Source organism: Chrysemys picta, chromosome 1 (genome assembly GCF_011386835.1).
Source record: "Chrysemys picta bellii isolate R12L10 chromosome 1, ASM1138683v2, whole genome shotgun sequence".
NCBI lineage: Eukaryota > Metazoa > Chordata > Testudines > Emydidae > Chrysemys > Chrysemys picta.
The window spans coordinates 21,159,150-21,180,096 of NC_088791.1; the positions used below are offsets into that span (position 1 = coordinate 21,159,150).

Genomic DNA, 20,947 nt, shown 5'->3' on the forward strand with positions numbered 1-20,947 from the left:
TGATGTGTATCACCAGACACGCAACTATACACATGGGCGTAAGGCGTAAAATAAATTCTTGCAAATTGTTCTCCTCCCATAGTGGATTTTTAAAAAGCTCATTACATATATTCTTATAGCTCAGGGGTAGGCAACCTATGGCACATGTGCCAAAGGCAGCACACAAGCTGATTTTCAGTGGCACTCGCACTGCCCGGGTCCTGGCCACCAGTCCGGGGGGCTCTGCATTTCAATTTAATTTTAAATGAAGCTTCTTAAACATTTTTAAAACCTTATTTACTTTACATACAGCAATAGTTTAGTTATATATTATAGACTTATAGAAAGACACCTTCTAAAAACCTTAAAATGTATTACTGGCACTCGAAACCTTAAATTAGAGTGAATAAATGAAGACTCGGCACGCCGCTTCTGAAAGGTTGCTGACCCCGGTTATAGCTAATAGAAGCACGTTAATATTTTAGAGCAAATTCTGCTCCCCAGTTGTGCAATGTGGAACTCCTCTGCACAATGCAGGCCCCTATTACGGACTACACAATTCCATGAGTAGAGCTCCCTCTGGTAGCAAGGGGAGCTCTATGCAGAGAATGCAGTAAGAACGCTCATTGCGGATTAGAGACTAAATGTTTATAAGCTGTCATCTCATTTGTTATTCAGTGATTACAAGAGAGGCTGTTTCTAGGCAAAGGACCAAAGGGCACAGAAGAGCTTGGGCTGGCGGTGTTCAACGCTGGGATGACAGGCAGTAGAACTACCTCTAGCTCTCTTAGCTTGTTCTGTCAGGGGATAGCAGGGGATAAATTACAGTTTGGACTCCATAGATAGCCCTGTCAGCAGCAGCTAGAGGGGGATGTGCCTGAATCGGTTCATCTCCTGGCTGCCCTGACCCAGGGCTGTCCCTGCCCATACGCAAAGTATGCAGCCGTGTAGGGCACCAGGAAATTTGGAGCACCAAATTTCCTGGTGCCCTACGCAGCTGCATGCTGCTCCAGCCCCTGCGCTGCCTCTTCCCTATGGCCCCCACGCCAGCCCTGCCTCTTCCCGCCCCTTCTCCACCCCATCCCCGCCCCCACTTCAGCCCTTCCCCTGAAGACTGCCGCAGGGCAGGCCTGACCCTGCACTCACCGACCCGGCCCCAGCCCACTCTGCTCCGCTGCTCCCAGCTGTGCCGCTGATGAGTGCTGGGGGGCGGTTCCTCCCTGCCCCACAAGTCACAAGGCTGGGCGCCGGGAGAGCAGAGCAGAGTGGGCTGGGGCCAGGTTGCTCTACCCTGTGAGTGCGGGGTCGGGCCTGCCCTGCACTCACCGGTCGGCAGGAAGTGGAGTGACCTGGCCCCAACGTGCTCCCCTCCGCCAGCTCGTGCTGGGGGGCGGTTCCCCCCTGCCCTCCAAGCCTGCTCCTGTCCCCCGCGGAGGCCTGGGGCCAGATACCCCCCAACACACACACAGAGGCCTGCCGCGGGGGGGGAGGAGGGGGGCTGCGTATGGCACCAAAATGGCTAGGGATGGCCCTGCCCTGACCACTCATCCTGTCTGGTCTATGCCTGCTGGCTCCAGACCACAGCAAAACAGAGGCGACTGTCTCTTCTGGGCGGACTTTCCACAGCCAGGAACCTACAGCCCAGGTTCCATTGGCTTTCACCAATGGGACCCAGCGAGGCAGTCAAGCCCTAGGAGTCTGTTTGATCATGATTTTAATTTGATCTATGTTTTAATTTAGTAGCTCATCAAATTTATCCATGAAAGGCTCCATCTTATAAAGGCTAAAATAAATAAATAATTACAGCTAGATTTTGAATCAGTATAAAGTTTTAGGGTTACGTCTACACTTTGAGCTGGGGTGTCAAGGAGACATACTCATGCTAGTTCTCATCACATTAGAGAGCTAAAAACAGAATCAAACCGCAGTAGTGTGAGTGGCAGGAGGCATAGCTGCTCCAAGTACAAGCCCATGAGAGACCCTAAGCACGTACTGAGGGTGGCTGGCCCATCCCGCAGCTCATACTGCTGCAGCTACACTCTGTTTTTAGCATGGTAGCTCAATCAGCGCCCTGGTGAGTATGTCTCCTTGAGATGGGAATCACACCCCCAGCTCCAAGTCCAGATATACACCTCTACCTCGATATAACGCTGTCCTCGGGAGCCAAAAAATCTTACCGTGAAATCTTATAGGTGAAACCGTGTTATATCGAACTTGCTTTGATCTTCCAGAGCGCTGGTTTACCGTGTTATATCTGAATTCGTGTTATATCGGGTCGCAGTATATCGGGGTAGAGGTGTACCTTAAATGTGAAAACCGCATGGAAAAGTTCAAGTGACTAAAATAAGACATAGACATGCTCTGAAAAATTTCCTTTAAATGCTTGCTTTGTTGGCAAAAGGAAAGAAAACAGGCAAACCTGTTTTGTTTTGTTTTTTAAAGGTTATACTTTAGTGTGGCCCTTATATGAAGATTAGATGTGATGCTGTTGCTTTCCAGGGTAGTTTTCTCTGAGTAAGGAGAGATAAATGATGTCCTGGGTCATACTGATTTCCCAATTGTTATTGAACAAAAAATGTTTGGAGTCCAATAGATTAACTCTCAATAGCATTTTAGTGTCAGGGTTACCATCAGAATTGTCAAAAGAAGTGAGTACTTCTCGTGGCGCATGTCTTAGAAAATACAATGGCATGGGTCCTGATATCAGATATTTGGGCACACGGTACTGGTAAAAAGAGTTCTCGTCTATTCAAAGGTTAATACCTAATTTTGCAAAGTGTACGGTAAAGCATTTCAATGTAGGTGAGACTGATACCAATGTATTAATATAACATTAATTAATATACGATATGAAGAGGGTAGTTGTTTTAGCACAGTGTGTCTATACACCACACAACGCATCCAGCACAATGGTAAGATGCTTTGAATATAAATCATAATTATTTTAAAAATCTCACCCCGATTAATCTTCAAAACTCTAATAATTGGCAATAAGAAATATTTTTCTACAAGGGCTTTTTTAAATGGAATTGCAAATAAACTCTCTATAATTAAAAAGTCCTGAAGGTAAATGTAAGTGTAATAGTAAAAGTAACTGTTCACCCCATTTCAATAACAGATTTGCTTCACAATAAGTTTCCATTAAAAACAATTTTTTCTGATAAAATAAGTAGACAAAACAAAGCTTCAAATCAATCATTTGCTACAGTCCAGGGATGGCCAATATTGGTCAGCACAGGTGCCGAATATTGCTTAGTGATTTACTGAGGGCATAAACCTGCGTAGTGAACTTGTCATGGAATGGGGGGCAGGAGGCTTTTGGATAATGGCTTTCAAGATGCCAGTGGAGGCAGGGACACTTGTCAGTGAAAGTGGGATATGTTGTCAGCTAGGAGGCAGTATGGGTGCCTGTCATTTAGGGGAGGATAAGATATTTTATTAGCTGGATGGGGGGGCCCTTGTTGCTAGGAGGTGTAGGAATGTTTAGCAGCTGGGAGACAGTTTGGGGGATAAGTCTCATTCAAAAACAGGGGTATCCTCGGGGTGAAGGTATTGCCAGAAGAGATGGATGGGTGGTTTTGTCACCTTGAAAGGAGGCTAGATGCACTTGGTCATGTATGGAAAGTTCTGGAAGTTAGGAGGGTAGTCAGGGACTTTTAACTAGTGATAAGGAAGGCTAGTACAGCTGGGAAGATTGGGTTGGTTTTGGTGTTCAGTTAGGTGTGTCTGCCTCGTAGGCTTTTTTCTCTTCTCTTCAGATCACTGGCTGACCTTCCTGTTTTTCTCCTTATGACTCCACTTTTCTAGCAGCAGCAACTACCTACATTACCAAGGAACTTAGAGCCCATCTGCTTCTATACCTAGGCACTGGGAAAATTCCTCCCAGTTGAATTTTTGTGCCAGGCAGTAGATTCTGTGGTGTTCCAGATCCCATTCACTCACTTCAGTATTTCATGCATTCTGCTTCATGCTAGAGAGTTCAGCACTGGGAGGCAGAAACCAAAGGCCCATCATCCTGGCAGGTGAGGTTATTCTTGGGGATGGGAGATTACATTGGGAAAGGAGGCAGTAGATGCCAGAAATGCTGCAGGCTGCGATATAGCAATCCCTGTTCTACTATATCTACAACTACTTAGTCAGCTTTGTATCCTAGGTGATTAAAAAGACACATTTAAACTAAACCCATCAAAACCTTGCATTGATCATCTACTACTGTGCAACAGACTATAATTAGAAAGTGTTCTGAAAGATAGAGGACTACAGTATTTATTTATGTTTAAAAATAAAAGATCATTAAGCGCCTAACATGATTAAATCAGTTGCCTGTGTGAACTGTCATGCAAAGCATAATTAGATTAAATTGAAAAAACCTCATAATTTGAGGATCTTTTTTTAGATGTTTTAAGAGCTTTGCCTACTAAAATTAGTGTTTCATTAATTTATGGTTTGATCTTCTGGTTTAAAATACTTCTTATCATAATGTTTCATTGGGGACATTAACTCTTCTTTGAGAAAAAGCCTTGTATGTAATTGCCTGGTGACATTAAGAATTGATATATATATACATATTTATTTTCTAGGAGCAGGAGGTTGACAAATCAGACACATCAATCTCTCAGCAACAGAGAAGTCCACAAGGTCTGAGTGACACTGGGTATTCTTCTGATGGGATATCAAGTTCACTTGGTGAAATTCCAAGTCTTATCCCCAGTGATGAAAAAGATTTACTCAAGGAACTTTCTAAAAAAGATACTTTTTCGCAAGAAGGCAGTCCTTCAAGCCCCTCAGATCTTGCCAAGTTGGAAAGTACCGTTCTATCAATTTTGGAAGCTCGGGCAAGTACACTTGCTGAGGAAGAGTCTGGGAAGACCAAAGATCTTTATGGTATATATGGCGAACAGACAAAAGATCCACATAGAACAAAGCCTTTGCCAATGACTCCAGAACCTTACAGTTCAGATGAGGAGGATCTGGAAGACATTCAAGAAGAAGATGAAGAAGGTCTTGAAGAAGATGGAAAACAAAGTGTTCCAACTCAGAAAGACTATAAGGAAAAGGCAGATGCAGTAGATGATATATCAACAAGAAGGCAACGCTATGATTCTGTAGAAGACAGCAGTGAGAGTGAAAATTCACCTGTCCCAAGAAGAAAAAGACGAACTAGTGTTGGCTCTTCAAGTAGCGATGAGTACAAACGAGAAGACAGTCTAGGATCAGGTGATGATGAAGACTTCATTCGAAAACAGATTATAGAAATGAGTGCTGATGAAGATGCCTCAGCTTCTGAAGATGATGAATTCATTAGGAACCAGCTTAAAGAAATCAGTGTAATTGAAAGCCAAAAGAAGGAAGAAGTGAAAGTCAAAGCTAAAGGGACAGCTGGAAAACATAGAAGGATGATGCGGAAAAGTAGCACAAGCTATGATGAGGATGCTGGAAGACGTCACTCATGGCACGATGATGATGATGATGATGATGAAACTTTTGATGAAAGCCCAGAACCAAAATATAGGGAAACCAAAAGTCAAGACAGTGAAGAACTCACTGTAACTGGAGGAGGTGGAGGCCTTAGACGTTTCAAAACAATAGAACTCAACAGCACAATAACAAATACATATTCTGAGGAATCTGAACCACAGAAGGGTAGCTTATATTTTGATGAAGAGCCAGAGCTAGAGATGGAGAGTCTTACAGATTCACCAGAAGACAGATCCAGGGGAGAAGGATCTTCTAGTTTGCATGCCTCCAGTTTTACTCCAGGTACATCTCCCACATCTGTGTCATCTCTCGATGAAGATAGTGACAGCAGTCCTAGTCACAAAAAAATGGGAGGAGAAGGCAAACAGCAGCGCAAAGCCAGACACCGGTCACACGGTCCTCTTCTTCCAACCATTGAAGACTCTTCAGAAGAAGAGGAGCTAAGGGAGGAAGAAGAGCTGCTAAAGGAACAAGAGAAACAACGTGAATTAGAACAGCAGCAAAGAAAGAGTTCTAGCAAAAAATCTAAGAAAGACAAAGATGAACTAAGAGCACAGAGAAGACGGGAACGTCCAAAGACCCCACCAAGTAATCTTTCTCCTATTGAAGATGCATCTCCAACAGAAGAATTACGACAGGCAGCAGAAATGGAGGAGCTGCACCGATCTTCCTGTTCTGAATATTCACCAAGTATTGAGTCAGATCCTGAAGGATTTGAAATCAGTCCAGAAAAAATAATAGAAGTGCAAAAGGTTTATAAGTTGCCTACAGCTGTCTCTTTATATTCTCCAACAGATGAACAACCTGTTGGGGTCCTAAAAGAAGAAAGTAGCCAAAAAACATTAAAAAGTGCTGAAGAGGTATATGAGGAAATGATGCACAAATCCCATAAATCCAAACTATTTCAAAGTGCAAATGAAAAAGAAGTGTTTGAAAAAGACTCTTTATATGGTGGCATGTTAATAGAGGATTATATTTATGAATCTTTAGTAGAGGACACATATAATGGAACTATTGATGCTAATCTTGTAATGAGACAAGATGAAAGTAGTGAATTTATTCAGCAGAGAGGGAGAGAGAAAAAAATAAAACCTCCAGATCAGATTTATGAAGAAACTATGCAGAAAATTGTAGATCGACAGAGAGACTATTACAGTGTAGAGCCTTTGCATTCAATTGTGCCTCAAGAAGACATTGTGTCTAGTTCTTACATTATACCAGAAAGTCATGAGATAGTTGTACTTGACAGTGTTGTAACTTCCACCACTGAGGAAAAGCAGTTGTTAGATGCAGATGCTGCTTATGAGGAACTTATGAAACGACAAAGAATGCAGCTAACGCCAGGCTCCAGTCCAACTCAGCCGACATCTGATTTAATTCCTGCACCAGATACAAACGTATTTATAGTTGGAGATATAGGGGATGGTGAATCTTTAGCTTCAAGTGCTCCTCAGACAGTTTCAGATACAGCTTCAGTCAGCAGCACAGTGCTTTCTATTCCAGATGTTAAAATAACTCAGCACTTTACTACAGAAGAAATAGAAGATGAATACCTAACAGATTATGCCAGAGAAGTTCAGGAAATCATTTCTCACGAAACGTCAATGTTGACCTACTCTGAGGCATCAGAAAGTGCGACATCAGTTTTACCTTACGATACACCTTCTCTTACATCATCTACGTCTTCAATTTGTACCACTGATAGCTCATCACCTATTACTGGAATAGATAGCACAACTGCAGGTTATGTAGACATAGCAGATGTTGTAGGTAAATTAGTACATCCTGAAGGTATTGGCACAATAGTTCAAGTTCCCTTAAGTTTCACAAAAGAATATTCTGAAATAAGCACACCTTATGAACCTGTTACTGTTCTCCCTAAAAAGACAGTTGTATCCACAGATATGGCAAGTGTGGATCGTGGTGTAATTTCTTTGCCTGAAGATGCACCTTCTGTCGTCACACCTATGGCTATAAAACCCAAGCAATATACTTCTGACTTCGCTACCTTTGATTCACCCAAACCAGAAAAAGACACAGCCAGAAAAATTAAAAGTACAGCTGATGCTGGTATTGCTAAAGTACTTTCTGAGGATGTACACAAAGGAGCTGAGTTTGACATGACAAGGATTAACTTGGCTGAGGCAGCATCTGACCTACCTCTTGTGTGTGTAACCTCAGAGCCAGCCCCAGTCACATGCTCTGTATCTACTACCCATGTTACAACTAAGACCAGCACTATATCTGCATTACCATCTATTGCTTCTTCAGTTCCTACTGTAACATCCAAAGTATTCTCATTTTTTAGAAGCTCTCCTTTGGATTCTTCAACCCAACCATCTCCACCACCTCCACCCCCTCCTCCTCCACCTCCACCACCTCCACCTCCCCTACCATTACCCCCACCTACTCCACCAAAGCCAGCTATTTATCCCAAAAAGAAGCCACAGGTTAAGGCTCCAGTGACAACAGCTCCTGCAGTAGCACCTTCATTTACTAGTGTTGTAGCCATAGAGGCCACAGAGGTGTTAAAGAACAACATGGCATCTGCCCAAAAAATATACACCCCGACACCACCTCCTGTGCCACCCAAGCCATCCTTAATTCCAGCGGGGCTTGTGTTCAGTCACAGGCCCGTTGAGGTAACTAAGCCTCCAATTGCTCCTAAGCCAGCAATTCCTCAGCTCCCAACAGCTGCTCATCAGCCAGCAGAGAAACAGCCAAAACCAACAGGTCAGTCAAAACCAACAGGTTTGTCATTGAAAAGTATGACTTTGAATTTGGTCTCTTCAGCAGAGTGCAAGTTGACATCCCCTACATCCCCTTTGTCTCCACACTCTAATAAATCTTCACCAAGGCTGACCAAACCCTCGCAGGAAACCTATGTTGTTATCACATTGCCCTCTGAACCTGGAACTCCCACAGAGTCTATAACTAGTCAAGCTATTACCAGTTGGCCTTTCGGGTCATCCTCTAAGGAACAGCTTCCCCAAAATGTGCAGCCTCTGTTTATTCCATCTATGAAAGCCATGGAGATTCAAAGTATGGGAGATCACAGCATGTATGTTTCAGGTGCTTTGCAAACGCTTGCCACTGTTCCTGTCACAGCACAATCAACTTTTGAAACAGTCCCTAGTTCGGTAACACAGTTAATAACAACAGAGGTGACCAAGACCACAGTATCTGTGGTTAAAAGCTCAGTTCCCACTGTTGGTTTAGGTAATGTCTCCATTACTATACCTCCAGAGCCAACACAAATAGGTGAGCAACCCCGGTGTAGAGAGAATGGAAGATTCCATCTGTTTGGTGATGTTATTGACCTTCGTACTTTAACTAAAATGGATAAAATGGATATTGAAATGACAGACAGCTGTATGGATCTGTCTGCTGTTCCCATGGATGTGAGAAGACAAACTATGGCAAGTGATATATGTGGGCGGCCAGTAAGTGCAGTCCAACCAGCTATCATAAATCTTAGCACTGTGTCAGCTGCAGAACCCTCTCTAGCACTAGTCTCAGAAACAGTAACAATAATGACCTGCACAGCTACTGTAAGTTACACATCAAGTACAGAGAGCCTTGTAGATCAGGGGCATGCAATGACAACACCACTGCAGCTGACAACATCAAAACATTTTGAGCCTGCATACAGAGTAACAGGCAGCCAGGCATTCTCTGCAGGTAGAGATGAAGTGCCAATAAACTTATCCCTGGGTACTTCAACACATGCATTGTCATGGGCTACTGCAGTGCCTGTTACTGTACCTCCTGTTGGTATGACAAATGGTTGGACTGATGTCTCCACATCCCAGGAGCTAATAGAGAGTGGAGCAGTTGACCTTAGCACCACAAAATCCCACAGAACAGTGGTGACAGTGGATGAAGTTACTTCAGGAGTTGTCACCAGTGTAATAGAAGAAGATGAAAAGCCTGTTGATCTGACTGCAGGGAGAAGAGCTGTTTGTTGTGATGTGGTTTATAAATTACCATTTGGCAGTAGCTGTACAGCACAGCAGCCTCCAACCACACTGCCTGAAGATCGGTTTGGTTACAGAGATGACCATTATCAGTATGATCGCTCAGGGCCATATGGGTACAGAGGATTTGGAGGTATGAAACCATCCATGTCTGACACTAATTTATCAGAAGCTGGTCTTTTTGTGTACAAAAGCAAGAATAGCTTTGATTATCGAGTTGGGGCAACAGATGCAGCAGTAGATCTAACTTCTGGAAGAGTCACTACAGGTCAGTATGAAACAGCAGCAGATCTTTCTTTGAAATATAATTGTGGTGTTCCTCATCTCATATCAGGATAATTTTTTTTTTATTTTTCCTCCTGTTGTTATGTTTTCTGTTGGACAGTGTGACAAATTATTCTGGATTACACATGTATTTTATTTCTTCATTTTACATATGTGTTTTGCACAGAGGTCCTGCATGTGCCTGCATGTTCAGCAATGCTTTTTTCTTCACGTCTAAAGTAGATCATTAACCTGAAGATTTGCATGCAGTTCCCCACCCCTGTTTAATTCATCAAGATGGGATGGCTTTCAGAATCCACAAAGCAGCATTCCTTTTGGGGACTGGACTATAACTCTGCCCTATAATTTCAGGTGAGGTAATGGATTACTCAAGCAAGACCACTGGTCCTTATCCAGAGACTCGGCAGGTGATTTCAGGCATCGGAATTAGTGCACCACAGTATTCCCAAGCAAGAATAGTACCATCTCTGGGATCCCAATATGGTGTTGGAAGTGTGTTAAGATCCTCTAATGGTGTCGTTTATTCCTCGGTTGCAACTCCGATCCCAGCCACATTTGCCATAACTACACAGCCTGGTTCTATTTTCAGTACAACTGTCAGAGATTTATCTGCTGTCCAAACAATTGACTCAGTGTCCTCATTATCAACCTTGCAACAGAATCAGCCACTTCCAAGATCATACAGTTTCTTGACAACAGTGGCAGCTGAAAAAGACAATGCAGTTACTGGCATTGATATTGACACAGGGTTGCAGCCTGGCACTATAGAAACTATTACCACTGAGCCAACTAACCTGATGCCTGCTTTAACTATAGCTTCTGGAGCTTTTACAGATGTACTTGAAGATGAAGTTGCACTTCTCATTGCCCCTGAAGAAGACAAACAGCAGCAGCTTGACTTGCAGCGTGAACTGCTTGAGCTTGAGAAACTTAAGCAGCAGCGCTTTGCAGAGGAACTAGAGTGGGAACGTCAGGAAATCCAAAGGTTTAGAGAACAAGAAAAGTTAATGGTCCAAAAAAAACTTGAGGAGTTGCAATCCATGAAACACCATCTCTTATTTCAGCAAGAAGAGGAGCGACAAGCTCAATTCATGATGCGGCAGGAAACCTTAGCCCAGCAGCAATTACAGCTTGAACAATTTCAACAACTTCAACAGCAGCTTCATCAGCAGCTGGAAGAGCAAAAAATTCGCCAGATATATCAGTATAATTATGACCCTTCTGGAACTGTCTCTCCACAAACAAGCACAGACCAAGCCCTTCTGGAAGGGCAGTATGCTGCTACAGAAAATGGCCAGTTTTGGACTAGCGATGACCCAGCCACCACAGCTTCCACTGTGCTGGGCATTGAAATTCCACAAAGCCAAACATGGTACACAGTTCAGTCAGATGGTATTACCCAATATATATCTAGGCCTGGTATGCTAAGCTCTGTTTCAGAAATGTCTCTTAAGGACATGGATATGAGAGAGGAGAAACAACTGAAAAAGAGGAGCTCCATGCCAAAATTGCGTGGTCAGTATGACAAGCTTGATGAGACTCTGGAAAAAGAGCCCAGTTGTTTTAAAAAAATAGTGGACAGTGGAGTACAAACCGATGATGAAGATGGTGCAGACAGAAGTTACACAAACAGGAGAAGGAGAACTAAGAAGAGCGTTGACACAAGTGTTCAGACAGATGATGAAGATCAAGATGAATGGGATCTTTCTAACAGATCAAGAAGAAAGTCTCGTGTTGGGAAATATAACGAGGGTACCACTGAGGTAGACAAGGCTAAGCCATTTTCCAAAGTTTCTAGCATTGCAGTTCAGACAGTGGCAGAGATTTCTGTACAGACAGAACCTGTAGGGACGATAAGAACACCTTCAATAAGGGCCAGGCTGGATGCTAAAGTTGAAATCATTAAACATATTTCAGCTCCAGAGAAGACATACAAAGGAGAAAGTTTGGGATGTCAAACAGAAACAGACTCAGATACACAGAGTCCCCAGTACTTGACAGCCACGTCTCCACAGAAAGATAGAAAGCGTCCAACACCATTAGAAATAGGCTATTCATCTCATCTTCGTGCAGATTCCACACTACAGGTAGTCCCTTCCCCTCCTAAATCTCCCAAAGTTCTATATTCACCCATTTCACCTGTTTCACCAAGCAAAGTTATAGAATCTGCCTTTGTACCCTATGAAAAATCCATCACTGATGACATCAGCCCTCAGAAGATGCTACATGCTGATATTGCCAAGGGTCCTCCACCGAGCCCAAAATCTGCAAAGATGATGCAGCGCTCTATGTCGGATCCTAAGCCCTTGAGTCCAACAGCAGAAGACACTTCCAGATCTCAGTTTCAGTACACTGAGGGATTTGTGGTAAGAATTGTTTGTTTTTTCTTTCTTTAACATCAAAACTGTGAGGTTCACTTTTTATGCAACATGAGGGATGTTTCACTCATTAACAGGATCTGTTCACAAAAATTGTTTATACATCATGCTGAAAAAGTACCATGATGTGTCAGAAGCTTGTTGCGGTGATTATTTGTTTCATTGCTTATATTGGAAAATGAAGAGAGACCCACATTATTTTCTCAATGAGGTATTAAAAGACACACCATGGTATCACCTAAAACTAAGCGGGTACTTACAATTTTGGATGCTAAGGTTACTACCAACATTTTTTTCAGTGAACTACATTCACATGCATTCTAACAAGGATCCTTTTTTCCCCACCAAGTTCCTATGCTATAGTGTGGAATGCAGATACACTAAGGTGCTGAATGCATGTGCCTTTCAAGGTACCAATAACCCCAGACTTACTTCTGGCTGGTTGAACTATCCTTTTTGTCTCCATTGGAAAAGGAGAATTTCTCCCTGGAGTTCTCAATTAAGTAAGGATTCTCCTTGTTCTCTCAATTTGTACTTGTTTGACCACTCCCCATTCCTAGAAGTCTCATATCACAGCTACCATCTTTTTGGATAAGGAGAAGTAGGTGGGAGTCACCTATGTGTTCAGTGCTGCTTCTTATTGGCCATGGGGGTCAATTTGAAATAACAAGAGACTTTCCCACCCCAGGAAATCAGTGTATAATTTGTGGAGCATTCCCTGGGAAATGAAACATGCTGCTGGCTGAGAATCAAGCCTGTATTCTTTTTATTATTTGAGAAGGAGGAGAGAGTCATCATTTAGTATCAAGTATCAGAGGGGTAGCCGTGTTAGTCTGGATCTGTAAAAGCAGCAAAGAGTCCTGTGGCACCTTATAGACTAACAGACGTATTGGAGCATGAGCTTTCGTGGGTGAATACCCACTTTGTCGGATGCATGTAGCCACGAAGTGGGTATTCACCCACAAAAGCTCATGCTCCAATATGTCTGTTAGTCTATAAGGTGCCGCAGGACTCTTTGCATCATTTAGTATATTCCCAATTGTTCCATTTGTGTGTGGGTGTATCCTTTGTTCATTTGAATGTGCTGTTGTTTAGTCGTAAAAGGCCAGTGGGAGACCTCACTCTGGTTTCTCTATTAATATTCTGTGTTTTTCTTCTGTGTTTAGCTATGTTGGACGTGTGAGTGGTTCCAGGATATGGCATGGGCTCGAATAATGAGTGTTTCTCTCCTGCCTCTATGTTTGCATGTGTGTCATGTTTTCCAATTTCAGGCTATCTACTCCCACCCTCCAAGATCCAGATTGTGTGCGACTCCTGCACCAACACAGAAACATAGAAATATAGGACTGGAAGGGACTTTGACCGGGCATCTAGCCCAGTCCCCTGCACTGATGCAGGACTGAGTATAATCTAGATCATCCCTGACAGGTGTTCGTCTAACCTGTTCTTAAAAACCTCCAATGACAGCAAATCCAAACCTCCCTAAGTAATTTGTTCCGTGCTTAACTACCCTTACAGTTAGGAAGTTTTGCCTAATGTCTAACCTAACTCTCCGTTGCTTTAAGCCCATTTCAATTTAAGCCCATTACTTCTTCTCCTGCCCTCAGTGATTAAGAAGGACAATTTATCACCCTTTTACATACTAGAAGACTGTTATCATGTCCCTCCTTCTCCAGACTAAACAAATCCATTTGTTTTTCAATCTTTCCTCATAGGTCATATTTTCTAGACCTTTAAACATTTTTGTTGCTCTCCTCTGGACTAGCTCCAATTTGTCAGCACGTTTCCCGAAGTGTGGCACCCAGAACTGGACAACGTACTCCAGTTGAGGCTTTATCAGTGCTGAGTAGAGTGGAAGAATTACTTCTTGTGTATTGCTTACAATACTTCTGCTAATTCATCCCAGAAAGAAGTTTGCCCTTTTTTGCAACAGTATTACATTGTTGACCCATATTTAGTTTGTGATCCATGATAATCCCCAGATCTCTTCTGCAATACTGCTTCCTAGGCAGTCAGTTCCCATTTTGTATTTGTGCAGTTGATTATTCCTTTCTAAGTGTAATACTTTGCATTTATGCTGATTGAATTGCATTCTATTTATTTCAGACCATTTCTCCAGTTTGTCCAGATCATTTTGGATTCTAATCCTATCCTACAAAGCACTTGCAATCCCTCCCAGCTTGGTATTGTCCGCAAACTTTATGAGTGTACTCTCTACACCATTATCCAAATCATTCATGAAGATATTGAATAGAACCATAGCCAGGATAGATCCCATGGGATCCAGCTCAATATACCTTTCCATCTTGACTGTGAATCATTGATAACTGTCTAAGTTCTCTTTTCTAACCAGTTGTGCACCCACCTTATAGTAGGCTCCTCTAGGCTATATTTCCCTAGTTTGTTTATGAGAAGGTCATGTGAGACAGTATCAAAAGCCTTACTGAAGTTGAGATATATCACATCTACTTAAATCACATCCATGTTGACTTTTATTTACCACCTTATTTTCTTCTAGATGCTTACAAATTGATTGTCCAGTGATTTGTTCTCTTATCTTTCTAGGTGCCAAGGTTAAACTGACTGGTCAGTAATTCCCTGGGTTGTCCTCATTTCCCTTTTTTATGGCTAGGTACTATATTATCACTTTTCCAGTCCTCTTGGATCTTTCTTGTCCTCCATGAGTTCTCAGAGATAATCACTAATGTCTCAGAGAACTCTTCAACCAGTTTTTTAAGTCTTCTAGGGTAAATTTCATCACATCCTGCCCACTTGAAGAATCTAACTGGTGTAAGTAATTCTTAACTTGTTCTTTTCCTATTTAAGCCTCAGAACCTACCCCATTTACACTGATGTTCACTGTGTTAGTAATCCAATTACTGCTAACTTTTTTGGTGAAAACTGAAACAAAGAAGGCATTTAACACTTCGGCCATTGCTACATTTTCTGTTATTGTCTTGCCCTCCTCATTGAGTAATAGGCCTACCATGTCCTTGGTCTTCTCTTGTTTCTGTATTTGTAAAATGTTTTCATGTTACCCTTTATGTCCCTAGCCAGTTTAATCTCATTTTTTTGCCTTGGCCTTCCTAGTTTTGTCCCAGCATGCTTGTGTTGTTGTTGTTTTTATATATTCATCCTTCATAATTTGACCTAACTTCCACTTTTGTATGGCTGTTTTTTTTTTTTAATTTCAGGTCATTAAAGGTCTCCTGGTTAAGCCAGGGTGGTCACTTACCATGTTTCCATGCAGGTGTAACAATAACACAATAACAGGTGTTCCCTGTGCACTCCCTGAAGGACTCTGAAAAGGGGGAAGAAAAGTGGTGTGCTCATGGCACTGCCTCCCCTTTTATCCACCTCCCCAACCCTCCTGCCCCCACATCGTCTCCTGAAGTGGGACCAGCACACTGTGGGGAGCAAAGGAAGGAGCAGATTGCACTTCCCCTATAGGCTTGGAGCAGGTCCTGGAAGGACAGTGCATCTCTGGAGCTCATGGGACAGGACACCCCCAACTCACAGCTGCGGGTTAATTAAGCCATAATCTAGCTTGAATTGTCAGAGGATTATTCTTTCGCTATTATGGGTGCTGTGCTGCCTGCTGTCCTGTGCTGGGGAGAGTGGCTCTTGTCTTCCTCTTCACATCTGTCCTTAATCTGTCTCGTATCACATTCAAACATCACGTTTAAGCTCCTCCCTCCTCCAACATGATCTTGAATAAGCAGTGTTGGCCCCTTATATACATGCTTTCCATCTCCCCTTTTGTCTTGTTAGATGCCCCTAGTTATATGAGGGTGTTTTATTGCATTTTGTTTTTATTGCATGAATGTTGCTGTTGTGCCCCTCTCCAAGCACCTCTACGGAGTGGAGTGAGGTTCTTACCCACGAAAGCTTATGCTCCCAGTACTTCTGTTAGTCTCAAAGGTGCCACAGGACCCTCTGTTGCTTTCTACGGAGTGGGAAGCTGTAGAAATTACATTGTATTATTAACAGAGGCTTCACAGCAGAATGTTGCATATTCTAATCACAGCAGGCTTTAGATAGTGTCCTTAATAGGAATGATTAGATTAAGCTCACAGGGAATACAGAGAACTATTATTGAGTATGCAGATCAAGGCACACTTATTTCTATAAATAGATACAATTGGCATTGATTTATCAATTTGGATAAAGAGGAATGTGGGTCTTATGCACTTCGTAAAAAGTTGTATGTAACCTGAATAATGAAGTTTGTCTCTAAAAGGGTCTTAAATATTAGAGTTTGAAAATATACAGTGAATTAATGGATATGGAGTATGTTATTTTTAATTAATATTTATCATGTCTATTACTTTAGTGCCTAGATGCCAACTGAGAATGGGGCCCCATTGTGCTAGGCAATATATATAAGCAGCCATATGGAAGTAGACAGTCCCTGCCCCAAAGAGCATACAGTCTAAATAGACCCGGCATACACAGGGTGGGAGAAGGGTAGAACACACCAGCAGAGTGAACAATGTGATGATGCCAAACATCATGTTAGTTCCATGTTATTTTATTTTATTTTGTTACTTAAATCCTTTGGTGGGGTTATGTTAGGTGGAGATTAGCAAGATGGAAGGTGTAGCAAAATTGGAACAGCAGCCAATCAGCACAGGGGAGAGAATGTCCAGTGTGAAAACTACAGAAAGCGACCTGATGACATCATCAGCATCTGAACGTCTTTGCTTAAGCAGCTCCTGCAACTACTCTTTCAGCTTCAGTCTTTGGCTGGCTCCTCCCTGCGGTTTGTTTCCCCAAGCCCATGTGGCTGGAAGTAGGGGGTTAGGTGCTGATACCCCCAGAGAGGGCATCTTCCTTGCACAGTTTTGGATCAGGGGGTGCTGGGGAGGAGTGGCCCTGGCTGTTTGTGATATAAATGATACACTAGGCTGAGTTTGGTTCAAGAAGGCCTAGACAAATAAAAATTCCAATGGGGCTAAGCTGATTGATACCAGCTGAGGATCTAGCCCTAGGGCTCTAACATCTCAGAAGCACAGGGAGGAATTATTGTTTTCCCAATGCTTCTTTCATTGGTGTAAAAACTGTAGTTATCTTTCATACTCAAAGGGCCCTCCTGCAAGTTAGCATACACATATTGCCACAATTCCTTAGCTGCCAGTTTGTGTTATGTTATGCTAACGTATCATGGATCCCACTGCATTTGGATTTAAGTACTGCACCACTTCAAGTTTATCCTAATTTAAACATGCAAGCTGACATATTTTGCTTGTAGCAGAAGCTTTTTGGGGACCTGGGCTATGTTTTTGTTCTGTGTTTGTACAACACCTAGCACAATGGGGTCCTTGTCCATGACAAGGGCTCTTAGGTGCTGCAATAATGCAAATAATAATAATAATAATAAATAATAAATGCACACAGGAGTGTGTTACGTGAGGGGTATTCAGAAAATGCCCTTATTTAAAGGGTACAGGAGAAGGGAGTCAGAGTCGTCTCTCAAAACACCTTAGTTCAAAGAATTTATATGCACAACAAAACTTGGTCTGAGTCCTGATGTGCAGCAGGGAAAACGGCAGAGCTAAAAGCAAAATCAGGAGATGGTAAATTAGAAGTGATCTTTCATTGCATTCTGCAAGCTACATGTGTGTATGTGCGTGTTGGTCTGTGGGTGTGTCTACAGTGCAAAAAAACCCCATGGCAGTGAGTCTCAGAGTCTGGGTCGACTGACTCGGGCTTAAGTTACATGGCTCAAAACAGCAGTGTAGACATTCCGCTTGGACTGGAGCTCAAGTTCTGAGACCTAGTGAGGGGAATGGGTCTCAGAGCTCCAGCTTCAGCCTGATCGGGAACATTCACACTGCTATTTTTAGCCCCATAGCATGAACCCAAGTCAGAGACTCATTGCCACAGGGTTTTTTTTGTAGTGTAGACATACCCTGTGTCTAGTCATTGACCAGGTTTATATGGGTGCGCTCTTTAAAGTCTGTTTTGCCAGAGATGTCTCTCTGTAGGCCACATGATGTGTGTTTCAAACTGAGATGTCGTCAGTAGTGGGAACAGACTATACCTATGCAAAAGGCTTTTACACCCAAACTGAAACAAGCAAAAATGAGTCTCTCCATCATTTAGGTTTTGCAGCAGTTTATTTCCTGACATTTAGCTTTAGCAGAACACATGTTTCCTAATAGAACATTATCTTGATTTTGCAAATATCTTTTTCACCTGCTGGAAGAAAATATGTTAAAGTAACTACATGACTAAGGCAGGGCTGTTGAATCTGTAATCCAAGAGCCACGTGTGGCCCTTGAGGCTCTAAAATTTGGCCCTCAAGGCTGAAGAAGGAAATCTGTATTTCATTATAAATAAAACTTGATTCCTGAGCACTTTTAAACTGGAGTGTCTGAATCACACAGCATCTCTGACTGCCTCTGACTTTCCCCAGGAGTCCCCGATGTAAAATGGAGACACGCTGGGCATCTGGTGTCCTTTCCCTGCTGCACAGGCTCAGCAGCCCCCACGCTGGCCACCTCCCTCATCACATGAGAGGGAGGAGAGTAGCTTTGACTGCTCCACTGCCTGCTTTCCTGCTGGGTGTGAGAGCCTAAATGAGCATTTTGCTAAGAATGGCTCCACTCCTCTGCCTAGCCAGGTAAAAAGAGAAGAAGTTGAGAACCAGCAACCAGTTACAGCTCTCCCTGAATCTCACCTCAGCCCTATCCCCATCCTGGCCCTGGTCCCAGGACAGGCTAAACCAGCCTCCCCATGAATCACACATCAGTTGGGAATATCTGGAGCACAGTGCAATCTGCCTACTTCCACTTTCCAAGCCTTACATGCTCCCTATAGGGAGTGAGACACTTCCAGTTCTCATGGGTGCATAGACTTTAAGGCCAGAAGGGACCATCATGATCATCTAGTCTGACCTTCTGCACATTGTAGGCTACAAAACCTCACCCATCCACTCCTGTAAGAGACCCATAACCTCTGGCTGAGTTACTGAGGTCCTCAAATCATGATTTAAAGACTTAAAGTTACAGAGAATCCACCATTTACACTCATTTAAACCTGCAAGTGACCCATGCCCCATGCTGCAGAGAAAGGCAAACATGTGTCCCGCCTGTCCCGCCCCTCCCCCCCAGGTCTCTGCCAATCTGGCCTGGGGGCAAGACCCACCAGCCAGACACCCAGGAAAGAATTCTCAGTAATAACTCAGAGGCCTCCGCATCTAGTGTCCCATCACCAGCTGTTGGAGATATTTGCTGCTAGCAGTTGCATGTCTCATCGTAACTTGATAAACTTATCAAGCTCAGTCTTGAAACCAGTTAGGTTTTTTGACACCACTGCTCCGCTTGGAAGGCTGTTCCAGAACTTCGCTCCTCTGGTGGTTAGAAACTTTCATCTAATTTGTTGATGGCCAATTTATATCCATTTGTTCTTATGTCTTGTAACGAGGCCCTTCGCTCGCCCTCGCACCAATCAGCCAGAGACCTTCTTTAACTGCAATCATCAGTGCTTTTTTATTAACAGTGTCAGCTCCCACCACCTTGTAGTTACAGACAGTTGTAAACCAGCAACCTGGGGGACAGCCAGCTTCTCTAGCCAGCAGGAATGCACAGGCTGTGGCTCCTCCCTTGCCTTGCTCTTCCTTCCGTTCGTCCATCCATTCCCCCCCTTCCTTCCAGCCTGCCAGCTTTATATAACCCCCAGCTAAGAAGGCCTGCAGGTGCTTCTGTTCCACCAATTGGCGTGGCGTACCCAGCCAGCCCCAATTAATACTTCTGAATTGGAGCTGGGCTAACAGGGGCCTGCCTCAGGACCTCCTGGCCAGCACCCTGTTACATGTCTATATTGCTTAACTATAGATTTTAAGGTCAGAAGGGACCATTATTGTCATTAATTTGACCTCTTGCGTAACAGAAGCCACAGAAATTAGCAAGTGATTCCTGCATCATTTCCATAACTGTTCCCCTTTGCAATGCAGAATAGAACAGAGTATCTGCCCCCCAAAGAATTGATTGTGGCCCCTTAACTCCTTTGAAATAAGACATTTGGCCCTAAGGAGAAGTGACTATGTTACCTTGAAATGCTGTGATATGAGTTGCTATAGCAGTGTTTCTCAAACTGGGATCACTGCTTGTGCAGGGAAAGCCCCTGGCTGGCCGGGCCCGTTTGTTTACCTGCCACGTCTGCAGGTCCGGCCGATCGCGGCTCCCACTGGCTGCGGTTCGTTGCTTCAGGCCAATGAGAGCTGCTGGCCGAGGGACTTACTGGCCGCCGCTTCCAGCAGCTCCCATTGGCCTGCTGCGGCGAACCGCGCCCAGTGGGAGCCGCGATCGGCCGGACCTGCGGACGGGGCAGGTAAACAAACCGGCCCAGCCTGCCAGGGGCTTTCCCTACACAAGCGGCGACCCCAGTTTGAGAAACACTGTGCTATAGAATAAGTGTGTTTAGTGAAATTGTATGATAGGGTATAATGTTGGCTGAAGCCCAAAAGAACATATGCTGCAGGGTGTACAGAGACACAGAGGCTTGGACTGCTGGATGGTATCTCCACCTGGACTACTCATTTGGCGGGTAGGGGGTGTTGAATTTGATGGGTCATCAGCTGGCTCCTGAGGGGAGAGGGAGCAGGATCAGAGGGAATCCGAGAACTACACTGTGATCAGGAAGGGATGCACTGATGGGCACTTATAAGACTAGGCTTTCCCTAGCAAAGTAAGAAGTAGAAGAGATACTGAAAGCTACTGTTATGTAGACCCCCTGAGGCTCTGTCTGTCAGTCTTGGGCAGGGGTCTCTCCCAGGCCTCCCTCTGTGGAGAGCTTTCTTCTGCTTCCTGTTAGAGGCAGGAAGCCTGACAGTCTCAATTACACTCA

The 20,947-nt window shown here is 43.6% G+C and overlaps 1 protein-coding gene across 5 annotated transcripts in view; it reads left to right on the top strand.

Moving 5' to 3' along the window:
• The window catches only part of PCLO (piccolo presynaptic cytomatrix protein), a 522,605-nt gene that overhangs the window by 258,534 nt on the left and 243,124 nt on the right, over positions 1-20,947 (top strand). For all 5 annotated transcript variants that reach the window (XM_042859416.2, XM_042859418.2, XM_042859417.2 and 2 more), the window contains exons 5-6: positions 4,560-9,702; positions 10,071-12,085. In XM_042859416.2, the coding sequence (XP_042715350.2) occupies positions 4,560-9,702; positions 10,071-12,085 (7,158 nt within the window). The remainder of the gene's footprint in view (positions 1-4,559; positions 9,703-10,070; positions 12,086-20,947) is intronic.